This window comes from Oreochromis niloticus, linkage group LG14, assembly GCF_001858045.2.
Source record: "Oreochromis niloticus isolate F11D_XX linkage group LG14, O_niloticus_UMD_NMBU, whole genome shotgun sequence".
NCBI lineage: Eukaryota > Metazoa > Chordata > Actinopteri > Cichliformes > Cichlidae > Oreochromis > Oreochromis niloticus.
In genome coordinates this window covers 37,780,164-37,793,477 of record NC_031979.2, presented here as the reverse complement: position 1 = coordinate 37,793,477, position 13,314 = coordinate 37,780,164, and the positions used below count along the sequence as shown (strand labels likewise).

Below are 13,314 nucleotides of genomic sequence, written 5' to 3'. Positions count from 1 at the left end.
CTGTACGCTTGTTTATTTCTGGGAGAATGGGGAGGGACTCACTGGTGGAGCCTCTAGTGGACATTAGTGGAACTGTAGCTTTTAGCACATGATCTAAAATCCTCAAGGGGTTGAAAAAGAGAAGAAATCAGTCACAGTCAGAACTTTGTTGTCATTTTCTTTTTATTAAGCACAGTTAAACTCAGGCAGGAAGAAGCACATCAGAACAGAATCAGTGAGCAGGACGGTTTCCACTGCAGCGGCACTCAGACGTTTAAACCTCTTTTTGGACTTCTTTTTTTTTTTTTCTCATTTCAAGTTTAGAAAATTTAGATGTGTTACAGTCATAGATGGTATAAAACATGGATGTAGCTTCCTGGTCAGGGAAAAAAAAGTAATGCTGAAGAGTTAAACCCGCATTCTATCTAACAGCCACCAGGTGGCGACTGCTGTGGTTGCAAAAAGACTTCCAGTGCTGTAGAACTTTGACCTCTGACCTTTGTAAACACTTTGCTGCTGAGGTGATGGACTCAGTCGCTCATCTTGGGTCATATTGAACAGGAAGTCTGCTTTGCAACTAAGGGGTTGACTGTGAAAATGCTAATCTTGTGACTTTGAGGTGACGTAACAGTAGCTATGTCCACTGTTTACGGTCGCAGCAGAAATGTGCCGTTGCTGTGGAAACCCAGAGTCCTGCTGCACAACTCTGAGACAAACGTGCGAGGAGGAAACTCGATTGGTGTCGGACGATTGCGAGGGGAGTCGAGGCAACAGTGCCTCCAGTCAGGGTCCCAACAGCAGGGGGCGGCGACGATGGTGCATTCAGGTGACACTCGGAAAACTGCAGCATTATCATTCCCTAACGCTAATCCTAACGAGGTTAAAATGTTCAAACTCTAACCTTCAATTTTTTAAATTATATATTAAATGTAAAGAATCAAAAAGATGGAAAAATTTATAAATGAAAAACCCCAAAACATCCAAATTATTGTTATTAAACTCAAAGGTGCTCGATTCTGATGATTTGATCTTTCTGAGATCTGAGCTCTGATTTTCTCCAAATACAAATTTCAAAGTTGTAACGAATTTATTTCTCAATAAATCTGAAATCAAAGCTTCTCATTGGTGGAAACTAAGTATATTTAATCTCATACTTCAGGATATCTGTTGGTGCTGCTAATCTGAGATTTGCTCACATTACATAATTCACTTTGATTAAATTCAGCATATAAAAAATAAAAGTTTTGTTTACCTGTAAGTTTTACAGGTAAATAAAATTTTTGTTAAAACGAGTTGCCATGGAAGCAAATCGCAGGTGTCGCTGAAATCACTTCATTTCTATGTGTGCCGAATTTACGGAGCTGCATCTGAACGCACCATCATTGAACAGTCGCGCTTTGTGTTGGGCTGTCCAGGTGAAGTGAGGGTGTCAGGTGGGCGTGGTTCAGCAGGTGATTGGCTGTTTCATGCATCTGTAGAGATAAAGGACCATTTTAGTGTTTTTTTTACTGATGCTTTTATGAAAATGAGTCACATGCAGTTCTGCACCTGTCCAGTGAGAGCGTGGGGGGAGAGTGGGCTTTCAGATGGAGGGGGTGTGGCCTATCCTCTGCCGTTTGGCAGACGACCCATCCCGATTCTGTCAATGGGCGGTGGATTGAGTCGTCGCCGTGGTGACTCCACCACCTTGCTGCAGACAGAAGAACATGGAGACGTTAGACTTATCCCTGCGTCTCAGGTGTTCTCAGGTGTTCTCACAGGTGACTACCTCTGCTTGTTTGACCCTTGCTGCTTCGTTTCCATGGAGCTGATGGACAGGCGGTCCAGCGGGACGTTGTTGATGGGAAAGCTCCTCTTCCTCTTTGGCTCCATGACATCATTTTCCATCCTCATTTGGTGATCCGATTGGAGCAGTTTTGCTGTCAGCTCCTCCCCCACCTTCACACCTACAGGGCGAGACTGAGGGGCCGCATGAAACCTCAAAATGGGCTGGTCTACCTGCTGGAACAGATAAAGGCGTAACAAGTTTATCTACTGAAAATGAGGAGAGTACGAGAGGAAATGTGAAACTGTCTGGGATAAGGCTTAGAGCTGAAGGTTTTGTACATGATATCCAAGGAAAGGAGTGTGAGTCTGATCCAGTGCTTCCTGTCCAGTTTTAAGGACTTCCTGTCCTTTAACACGTGAACATGCATGCCTCCTGATTACTGGGAACTTTGGTCTGCTGATAAAAACGTGAATCAAGGGGATGCTGTGAAAAGCCTCCGACACCGCCTCCATCTTTATTTTCAATGAGGGAGTCTCCATATGGAAAACACTGAGCTGTGTTTTTGCACGTTACGCCTCCACACTGAAGCCCGTCTCTCACGCCACGGCCCCGGCAGCGAGCAGTGTCTCACTTCCTGTCCGCCTGCTGCCTCAGATGACTCCGACAGATCTCGTGTCATCCAGACTAAACAGAAAAACGCTTCAGCTTTCCCTCCCCGCCGCCTCACGCCATCTGATATCAGCACCGAGCCCTCGAGGGAGGAGCTGCTTGTTTTGGCCCTCGTGATGGTGTGACGGGATCCTGCCTAATAGAAGTACTTATAAAGTTTACCTGAAGTACATGATGTAAAAGTACTTTCTCACAGTATTTATAAGTATTTGAAAGAAAGTAAAAAGAAAGATAGAAAGACATGCACGCGTGTGAGTGGATCAGTGCGATCTATGAACTGTGATGACGTTTCTGCATTATGGGGACATCAGAGCACTGTGAGGACTTTTTGGTCAGGGCTGTTTGAAAATGGGCTTTAGGAGTCAAATGAGTCCCCGAGCCGGAAGTGTGTGTGTGTGTACACGCGCACACTGACCCGAGCAGGTTGCGGTTGGACTCTGAGGCCGTCGACGCTGCAGTGGAGCAGAGTGAAGGACAGGAGGCCGGGGAGCAGCAAACAGAAGCAGAACTGCATCTGAAACGATCAGTCAGGCAAACGTAATGCTTCTCTGAACTGGTGCAAAGGAACTCAAAAACACAGAGTAATTACATTACTATCTAACTTCCAGTTTTACCTTTTCTCTTCTGCATTAGCATGTAATGAGTGCATTTAAAACCAGCTCAGCTGCAGCGTTAACGTGATCGAAACACTCTCCTCCACTTATGGGAGTAATAGTACTTTCATTACTTTATATCTGTGTATATAATCAATGAGATCTGCATTTGAAAGTGAGTGATGTCATGTGCACATGTCCATCTTTTGTTTACAGAGTGTGGTTTTTCACAAAGACTGTAATGACGGCACTATGACGTCAGCAGAAAGAGCTCAGTCTGATAGTTTCAGGCCCCCAAACCGGGTCTGACCTCTCAGAGGAACCAAAGCGTCCTCACAACAATGGTTTTAAATACACACACATGAGGAGGGGAGCACTTTTAGCTCGGCTGATGGGTGTAAGTGTATTGTCCAGCAACATCGGCTAATTTTAGCATTTTCCATCCCTGCAAATAAATGCCTTTTTGACCGTCACATGCACACTCACTGACACTCCTGCACACACACACACACACACACACAGTGTCCCCTGCAAACAGACACGCAGAAACAAACACTTGTTGTTGTGTTGCGTCACTCACATACATTCCTGACGATGCACAAAGGTTTGTGCACGCTCCTCTTCACACCTGCTGCTGATGCTGAGGAGCTCCAGCTCTCTCATTCATGCACGTGTGAGGACAAACACACACACACACACACTCTTACACTGCAAATTCTTCCATTCACAAAAATATCCTTGCAGCCCAGCAGCAGACTGAAGCATCAAATTTTTTACACTTCCTCTGAGAAGAGCGTGCTACTTCATCTCCAGTTCTTATTTTCAGTGCTAAACGCTGCTCGTGTGAAGATTTAAAGACATATTTAATGCATGTTCACCTGTCCAAGTCTCTGTTTTCTCAGCCAGAAATCATAAGTGAGATCTTGCAAACACAAGGTTTTCAGTTTCACAGAAAGTTGGCAGAAAAAATCAAAGATGACAGAAAGAAGTAGCAAACAGCTCACTCACAGAAAACTGCAAGCAGAAAACTTTGACTCTGAAAGGAATTTAAATTTAAATAGAAAACATTGGGAACTGGCATTAATTTGCACCTGCGCACACCTGTGTGTGTCTCTCTCTCTCTCTCTCACACACACACGCATGTTTGTACCTTCAGTGTGGAGCTGATCTCTGCTGCGTCGCCTCGCTCTGTTTCTGTGTCTTCTTCTGGCTTCACACATCAGGTTTTATTGCAGCTGCCTGGGAATCTCCTATCCAATCAGCAGCCTCTGCTCCAGTGGCATCACTTCCTGTTCTTCTTTTCCACCATCATGTGTGTAAGATGTCATCATCAGGTCCATTACCTGTTAATGAAAGCTCCTGGGAGCAATCACGCCTCCCTCCGTCCTCCCTGCTCTCAGTTTCTTCCTGAAGGTCAGTTTTTAAAATAAACACATTCAGACTCGTCTCTGTTCTCCAACTGCACCATTCGTGTGCTCTGATCGCACTCCACACGAGACATCAGATCTCTCCCAGAGAAACATTAAATGTCTGCAACCCGAGCGGGTCTGGAGGTTCACCGAGGCAGACTTTGGAAGCACAAGAAACAGAAAGCAAACACGAGAATGGGCCGCCAAAGAAACTGTGCATAAAGCTCATGACTGCTGCAAAACAACAGCAAAAAGAGACAAAACTCCCACCAAGTACCAACAGAGACACAAAAATAAGAAAAAAAGATGCAAATAGTTTTGAAACCAAACAATTTGTAGTTCTTTTGCATCACAAATAACAACAAAGAAACACAAAGTGATACAAAAAACAACAAAACCCAAACTGCTGTCAGACTCTTTGATGAGTAGCAGAAACATGCTGCTGCTACACTGACTGATGCAGTTATGTTTACAGTATTAATAATAAAGAGAAGCCATCTTGGACAGGAAGTGTCTGCAGAAGTAGAACCAATCACATTCCTCTGCTGGCGTGCAGTTTCATGTCAGGAGTGTCGTGTCAAAGTTAGGATGAGGTCATACGGCGACGTGTTTTTCTGTCCTGCCGTGAACTCGAAGTTGATCCCCATCTTCTTTGTGTTTCTGTTGCTATGGCAACAGGGCTCTCTCCCACTTATCCCCTCGAAGTCGTACGACCTCCGTTCCACCCATCCGTCCGTTCGGGATGGAGGATTTGGTCATTGAGAAAACACACCTGGGTTAATAACGGTAATGACACTGCAGCTAATACGCTAATAATAAGCCCACCATCCCCCAACCAATCACCCTTTAATTAGTCCATGACCCTCTCTGCTCGAGGTGATGTCATCTTAGCACTCATTTCTTTCCTTCCTGTTGCCCTTTGAGCAGGACACACGAGTCTAAATACAGGAGCCTATAAGTCTGCAGTGCTGTGAATAACTGAGCTCACAGAACCTGCTTTAGCACCAATAACCTGAAATAACAGTAAAGTGTGACTTTATGAGTCTGTTGCATTATTGTGGAGGACTTCTGGTCCTCTCGTCTTCACAGTGTTGCTTCAGTTTATTGACGTGCGCAGCATTTATCCATGCACAGCTCTCTGAGCTCTGCAGCACTTTGATTCTTTATGGATTTTCAAACGAGCCATATTTGTTCACTCTATCGCTAACCATGGCGTCATGAACTTTAACCTTTAACATGCTAACTGAGACCTGTATAGTCTGAGATGGAGCTTTTGGGTTTGATGGGGTGACTTTGCGGAGACCACTCATGGGAAGGTTGTGGAATTGTGTTAAATCCACCTGAGGTGGTCATGTCCTACTTATCTTTTAATTCCTATGGAAGCAGTGAAGGTGTTCATAGTTTTTCACAGGACTGCACAGAGTCCTATCTTCTGTGGCGGTTCTGTGAAGTCAAACCAGGTCCAATACCAAACTGGATCTGAACGAGCAGACGCTGTAATGAATTTCATTTTCTTTAAATTATTGAGTGAAAAATAAATAGTCACAAAATTGTGTTATGAGCCAGTTAAAACAAAAGTTAACAAAAGTCATTTTCTAGCAATGACGTTATGGTTAGCCAAGCTAGCCCACTAACCTTAATGTTGTCAGAAATAGTTTCTGTGAAAACCTGTGAGAGATTTAGTTTCTGTCCTCATGTGCAGTTTGTGTTGGAGTCTGTGTTGTGCTGGGAGAACAGCGTCTGCTGTTTGGTGGTGTTATGGCCCTTTAACACAGGCAGTAGCATACGCTGTGCTAACTGCTAACTTCATTGTTTGTGTGATTTTTTATCGCCCACTAATATAAGATGCGACCCCTGTCTAAACCACACACTTTTCCTACCTTAGTACAACAAGCTGCTTTACTGTCTAAACAAACCTGGCATGCTTAAGTTTGTCGAGACATGTTTGCTACATGCTACGTCCTGCCTGAAAAGGCCTTTAGCATCCAACTCTATTTCTAAGCTTTACAGGTGTGTCTCCATCACAGTGGATCTGTGTTGCAGTTATTTTACTGATTTTGTGGCGTGATGTCCGAGTGCTGGTTATTTGATTACTTACTGGAATGCTCATATAATGCACTTATTGTCGGTCAAGCTGCTGCTCTTGTACGTTACGTGGAAACGGTTGGGCTCTGTCAGCTGATTCACTTGGCTGAACAGGAATCAGGAGCGGTTAAACTAACAGGAACATTAAAAAGTGAGAAATTAGTGACGCTTCAGGTGAGTCATTGTTTGCCCTTTTTGGACCAGAGTCATCAGTAACATCACCCTGGCAACAGAGACAACACAGTTACCTGCAGCAAGGGTCAGGGAGCGGGCTTGTGGAGCCAACATGGCTGACGAAACACTTTGGCAAAGCAGCATCGTGCCAAGAATTCAGCTGTCACAAAGATAATTAAAAAGGTTATTAGCAAATCAGGTCAGTGGACGTATTCAAAGCCTGACTCGCGATGGTGACACCGCATCAATGCTTTAACCCTCAGAAGCTTCGGGATATTATCCTCGATGTCCTGAAGCCAGCAGAAGCTCTGAAGCTCTTTAGTTTGTTCACAATCAGCTGGTGAAATCTGTCCATCAAAGCAGCATGAAGAGCCAACAGCTGCAGTTCCTCAAATGTCCACTAGAGTCCGTTCTCATACACACCCATGTAAAAAATATTTAGAATATTCAAATTTTTACAGCAGAAATTACCTGAGTAAACACACACTTATGGTGTTTTTTAAATAACTCAGCCATGTGGATTTTATGAGGCCTTAAAGGTAGAAGATGGATGCTGAACAACACAAGGAAGTTTCTTACACTCATTTACTGCTTTGTATGAGTAGCTTTGTATGATTCACAAATCAAAATAATCCTTACTTTATAGAATCATATACCAGTCCTCTCAGCTCATCCTCTGTCTCAAATGAGCAGTTTTAGCTCCTCCTCTTTAAGGTAATGCTCTTCTGATTGGATGCCCCTCATAAACTAAAAGCTTGGTGGGTGGAGCTTCAGTGCACACTGGCCTCTGAGTGTTTAGAGCCGTCTGAGCTCTTTATTAGAAACTTTGGCCACGTACAACATGAACAGGAGATGTTTACAATAGGAAACAAGGAGAAGCGGAACAGGCCCACGGTCACATGTCCATTTCAGTGTTTCCACTGCTGACGTAGTGGTGGTGTAGCTAACAGCAGCTCCTAGATTGGTAAACTCCTGTGATGAGAGTTTTGTGTGTCTTTGTTTTGGTGTCTGACTACCTTCAGACCTCCCGATAACCTTCAGAGCAGATCCACAGAGAGCCGCGGCTCAGCTTTCACTGTGAGAGCTGACTGAGTAAACAGCGAGATCCAGGAAAGCCGGAGGTGTGAGACCGAGGACGGCAGGGAATATCCAGGGGGAATCCTACCAGCTTGATTTGGCCCAGAGAAGCTTCACTCACAAGATCTGAGTCATCCGATCCATGAATCATCAGCTGGAGCTTTACGTCGTTACCGCAGAGTCAGCAGGACGGCGGACCGACGGGACAGAAAATCCTGCGGGGAGACAAATGAGCAACACTTTCTTTTCCGCTCCGAGAACTCTAATCTCCTTTAAGGGGACAGTTGGCGGAGCACAGGCTCAGCTCTGCTTTTTTATGGAGGGAAGTGAGAGCAGCCACTGGTGCCTGAATAACAGCTGAAGGTTGCAGGATATTCACCAGGCTTGGGCTAAAGACGGAGGACTCGGCACAGAGCTGGGAAACACAAAAGTTCAAGTACAAAAACGAGTCTAAGTTTCAAAAGCTGAAGAGCTCAGCAGACATGTCTCAAACACCAGTCCAAAAACAGAAGAGTGGTTAGCCAGTGAACAAACCTGGATAATCTTCTTCTTGCAGACTTTTAAAATGAGCAAAAAAATGAATAGAACAGAAGGCCTTAGTTAATGTACAGGTGAACGATGCAATGTGAAGCATCTCTCAGAGCAGTGCATACATCATAAATATATATTAATGGAAATAAGAGTTAAAATGAGTTAAAATACACACACATGTATTTCGCAGACTTTAGTAATACTGCAGTGTTTCATGAGATAGAGTACTTCGATAGTTTGGATGAAAGTTTTTCTGTCGTCTGAAGGTTTCAGTACGACTCGGAGCTCAACAGGAGAGACTTTCCTGTGTTCACAGAGCGAGGGTCGTTTTTATACAGCAAACCTGTTTAACCAGATGAGTCGCCCCCTGCTGGCTGTTAAAAGAAGGCACCTTTGTGTTAGCTTCACTTTGGCGTCTTTTATATTGTCTGTGTTTGCAAAGAAGAAAACATTGTTCACATTTTTTAAATAAAGAAGTTACAGGTGCCTCTGAGTAATTAAGTCCAGTCTTGATTGAAAAGAAGTTTCAAAATAAAAGTCACGCTGACCATGAAGCAAGGAGCAACACAGGTGTGCCAGAAGCTGCAGTTCCTCTAATGTCCACTTGAGGCTCCCTCGTTAAAGTCTGTCCTCGTTAAAACTTGAATCATGTTTACGGACTCGTACAAAAACAGCCACGGTCTATAATAGCTGTGTATTAAGTTTGATAACTAGGGGGCGTGGCTATGTCCACCTTTAATGATCAAGTGAGCAGTGAGTTATTTTTTTTACAGCTGAACTTCTTTTTGAAGCACAGAAGCCATGAAAATAAAATAAAAAGTAAAGTGCACAGTAGCAGCCGCGGTGATGTTAACCTGCACTCATGAGAAAAAGCTTAAACACGAGGCCGGTGGGGAAGTTTGTCTGAGGTCAGACGATCCGAGAATCTGATCCGCTGACAGAGGTTTGCTGCTGTTTGACGGACGACAGAGAGGTCTCAGGTTTGATTCCTGCTAACGACCGTGCACGTCTCCTCGGACGGCCCTTTGACGGCTTTGTTACCTGATGCGGCCAACAGACGGAAACAAACATAATGACGTCTCAGCAGACAGAGGAGCGCTTGTTTTGTGCGTCTGTGGCAACGACAGCTGCAGGGACGAGCTGACGGAAAAGTACAAATTAATTTAACACACAGCCGGTGAGCGGGTGGGGGGGGGTGGTGTTCCCAGTTTCCAGTATCTCTGACCTGCTGGAGCTCCCTCACGCTCCCGTTGAAAGTGTTCGAGTCATGACTTTGCTGTTGTGACCTGGACTCGACCCGTCCCACACAGCAGACCTGTGAAAGCCATCAGCTGCTCTCAGTCTCACCGACAGCAACACGGCTGAGACTAAAGGGATGAAACCACCAAACACATGGTCACAGCTCACCACGGCAGCCCACACACACACTCTCTCTTATTTACACAGTGTTCACGCTTCCTTACGGCCTTAATGAGAACTCACTAATAATTCTGATTATGTTTAATGTGCCTGAAAGAAAACATCGGCTCATATATCAGAATATCGGCTCTGATCCTTCGGCCTCACCGAGCTGTTGGCGTTTAACTTTAAATCTTTAATTCGGTTGTGTCCTGTTTATTATTTCAGGGTTTGATCTTCGTGTCCAGCTCCAACTCGCTGGACCACCACTCTCCCAGGGCATGCTACGAATGCAGCAGAGGCCTGTTTTCTTTGTGCTGATTGGCTGGCTGCTTGCCTTTGTTTTTATACCGACTAATGAGCCAATCACACGGCTCACTGACACACGCCTGGTGACGAGCGTGATGAGAAGCAGCTGGTGAAGAAGCAGTACCTCAGGTGTGTGCGTGTCCTCCAGGTGGCGCCAGAGGGGGCGCTCAGGGTCGTTCATCGTGTCCTTCAGGACTGAAGAAGATGCTGTGAATTACTTCTATTGTCATCTGTCATTTATCTTTGCTTTCTACATCATTGTGGAGCCCTTAGTGCACAGTGAGGATTAAATGATGTAAGATGGTTCATTCTGTGGTCATTTTTTTGTGATTTCTCAACTGTTAATTATAATTTTTTGTGTCTTTGTGATGTTTTTGGTTCTTTTATGTCTCTGTGGGATTTGATTGGCTAATGCTGCATGACTTTGTTGTCATTTTCTGCCCGTTTTGCACCATTTTCTCCGTGTTTCCAGATATTTTAAACCACTTTGTGGTGATTTTGATGCTGTTTTTGGTTGTGTTGTGTGTTTGTTTGTGTTTGTGGGTATTTTGTGTCAGTTTGTACACACTGAAGCTGACATTCTGACTCTGTGCGTGTTTCCAACCCGGCAGCCTCCGTCAGAGGCCAGAAAAACTGTGGTCAGTCAGAAGGAGGAAACACTTCAGTGTAAAAGGCTCCTCCAGTGTTTCCCCTTCATCCCACAGCTGTAGTTCCTCCCGTGGCCACAAGGTGACGGTAGATTAAAGCAGCTTTTGTGTCTCTTGGTTGTTTCATCTTCTGTTTCCTCTAATTTTATATTCTTTGAAGTCATTTTGGTGCTTTTGCTCCTCCTCCTTTTGTCACTTCAGGTCATCTTTTAAAGTTTTGTGATTTCACATCATTTTACGATCTTTTTTTAGCATAATTACATCTGTTTGTGGACAGTTTTTGGTTTTATGTGCCTTTTTGGAGGTAATTTCACGTGACTTTGTGCCTATTTCACTTTTGTCTTGGGGGAATTTCATCGCTCTTTGAGGTCATTTTGTTATTTTCTGTCCATCTTTTGCATCTTTTTGGCCAACTTTTTGTCATTTCACATCATGTTCTGACCTAAAGTGACATTTATGACATGTACAATAAAGGACCTTTATTGTAATGTATTTATTGTCGTGTAATTTTACATCAGTTTGTGGCTTTTGATGTCTTTTTGTTTGTTCTGATAGTGATTTTGTTGTTTTTTTTCATTACATTTTAATAACAGAATTGAAAGTTTTGACATGCTTTTGTAATTTTACATACTTTGTGCACATTTTTATGTTTGGTTTGTGTTGTTTTTGTCAAGGTTTTTTGTTTTATTGTTGTGGTAATCAAAAAAACAAAAGGATTGAAGATCCCCTGAAGAAGAAACATGGATGTAAAAACTCTTTCTGGTTTCTGTTGAATGAAACTGTGATGCTCAGTGTGAGCTGAATCCCTGCAGTGTGTCTCAGGTGCAGACCCTCGCTGTCTCCAGGTAACTGTGCTGTACTTTAACTGTCTCTCGGTGTCTTCGTCGCCTGCTCTGATTATGAAGCTGCTAAAATCTTTCTTTTTTATCTGAAGTTCACTGAGTTTGTGTTTCTTACATAAAATGATTCTCACTTTGAAGCACAAAAGCTTTGATTTGATTAACTTGGGTTCACTGACCCTTTAAGTGATGCAACTTTCTGAGTCTCTCTTTGAACCCTAATTGGCTGCTGCAGAGTGAAGGAGGTAAACAACAAGTAAACAAAGTGTGTGTGTGTGTGTGTGTGTGTTTTATTGGCAGGTACCTGAGGACCTGATTGATGCCAGCGGCCCCCCGCGACAGCAAAACTGTGGCAGCAGCGCTCTGATTGGTGGGCTCTTCCCTGGTCTGAGCGTGCTCATTGGGGACGCTCTGGCCTGGGTCCATCACTACAGTGTGAACACACACACACACACACACACACACACACACATATCTGTCTGTCCTTCTGAGGACCGACACTGAAGGCTGATGAACTCCTAACGAATATTTACACAAATCTCTGATTTTTAAAGCAGTTTTAAAAATGTTTAAAAGAAAAACTTCTTTCTAAATCTTCTTTTAAATATATGTTTTGAGTGATGCTTTCAAAACCTTCCTTCCTTCGTTTCCTTGGGGTTTTTTTTTGTCTTTTTCTTTCCTTCCTTCCTTCCATCCTTTCTCTGCTCCTTCCTCCCTTGAGTCCTGTCTTCTTTTTGTAAATGACACTGTGAGGTGAAGCTGTTTTATGGTGACTGTCGTGGCTGATGGGATCATCATTTTTCTCTCAGTAAGACTGACAGAGCTCAGAGGAGTCGCCCCCTGCTGCTCATTTCAAAGAGTGCAGGTTTCATACGTTTGCTCTACATTTCAGATCTGAGGCTTCATCCATCTTTTATATACAGTCTGTGATGATGACATCATCCTCCTTGTGGTGTTTGTAGATTCGCTGCTCTGCATGTTTGTGTTCTTTGAACGGTGTGGCCACGCATCCTCTCACACCAGCTGTTACGTATCACCAAACTCCACCCACCTCCAGTGTTAGACACACAGTTGAGTAACACATTAAACGTTGTTGTGCATTCTCTGAATAGCTCGATTTTCTTTCTTTCGCTGCTACTACTACTACGGTTGCCATGAGGACCGGCGTTGTTGGCTCGCCGGTTGCCCCTTCTGGCTTGGCTGCTGTTCAGACACTCAGTGTTTGGTTTAGAGACACAACAGCCACCGGCAGCCCCGCTCTCGGCTCTTTCTGCTCATGTTTGGGTGCTTTTGTGGCGGCGGTGGCTACACTCGTCTTTCAGAGGAGTGTGTGTGTTTAAAAGAAGGTTTTCAGGTTTACAAACCTCCTGTCGCGTTTTTAAGCTCAGCAGTTTGTCCTTAGGTGACACCAAAGATTAGAGGTTTCGCACTCTGACGGATGGACGAAGGAGATTAAATAAGTCTGAAGAAACACAAAGACAGCGTGAATTCTGGTTCTCAGTCCAAAACTGCTCAGGCACTGACTTATTTAAAGATGGTAAATGGTAAATGACCACCACCAGTAGGCAACTGGTGGTGGTCAGAGGGCCCGGTGGTGCCAGTGTCCGGCAGCCTCGCCTCTGTCAGTGTGCCCCAGAGCAGCTGTGGCTACAATGTAGCTGCCATCACCAGTGTGTGAATGTGTGAATGACTGAATGTAGTGTAAAGTGCTTTGGGGTCCTTAGGGACAAAGTAAAGCGCTATACAAATGCAGGCCATTTACCATTTGACTTATTTAAAGGATTTTCTTTATTTTTAATGCGAAGAACAAAAACAAAGACTTCAAAACTGACCGAC

The 13,314-nt window shown here is 44.1% G+C and overlaps 1 protein-coding gene across 3 annotated transcripts; it reads right to left on the bottom strand.

The window, feature by feature from the left end:
• Positions 1-144: 144 nt before the first annotated feature.
• ostn (osteocrin) lies at positions 145-4,718 on the bottom strand. 3 transcript variants are annotated; one of them, XR_003213793.1, is made up of 5 exons: positions 4,160-4,406; positions 2,832-2,930; positions 1,748-1,980; positions 1,528-1,669; positions 145-1,451 (listed from the first exon to the last, which is right to left on the bottom strand). XR_003213793.1 is itself a non-coding variant. In XM_025898155.1 (4 exons), the coding sequence occupies exons 2-4, from the start codon at positions 2,928-2,930 to the stop codon at positions 1,582-1,584; spliced, it is 420 nt and encodes a 139-aa protein (XP_025753940.1). In that variant the 5' UTR covers positions 4,160-4,718; the 3' UTR covers positions 1,530-1,581. The 3 variants fall into 3 exon arrangements, 2 of the variants coding, with proteins under 2 accessions (XP_025753940.1, XP_025753941.1); XM_025898155.1 differs by lacking the exon at positions 145-1,451 and having other exon boundaries at positions 1,530-1,669; positions 4,160-4,718; XM_025898156.1 differs by lacking the exon at positions 145-1,451 and having other exon boundaries at positions 1,530-1,669; positions 1,748-1,977; positions 4,160-4,416.
• Between the last annotated feature and the right edge of the window lie 8,596 nt (positions 4,719-13,314).

Coding starts and splice junctions, on each gene's coding strand:
- ostn (XM_025898155.1), bottom strand. CDS start 2,930: ATGCAGTTCTGCTTCTGTTTGCTGCTCCCCGGCCTCCTGTCCTTCACT. Junction 1,981..2,831: donor TCCAACCGCAACCTGCTCGG/GTCAGTGTGCGC, acceptor TATCTGTTCCAG/CAGGTAGACCAGCCCATTTT. Junction 1,670..1,747: donor CAAGGGTCAAACAAGCAGAG/GTAGTCACCTGT, acceptor TTCTGTCTGCAG/CAAGGTGGTGGAGTCACCAC.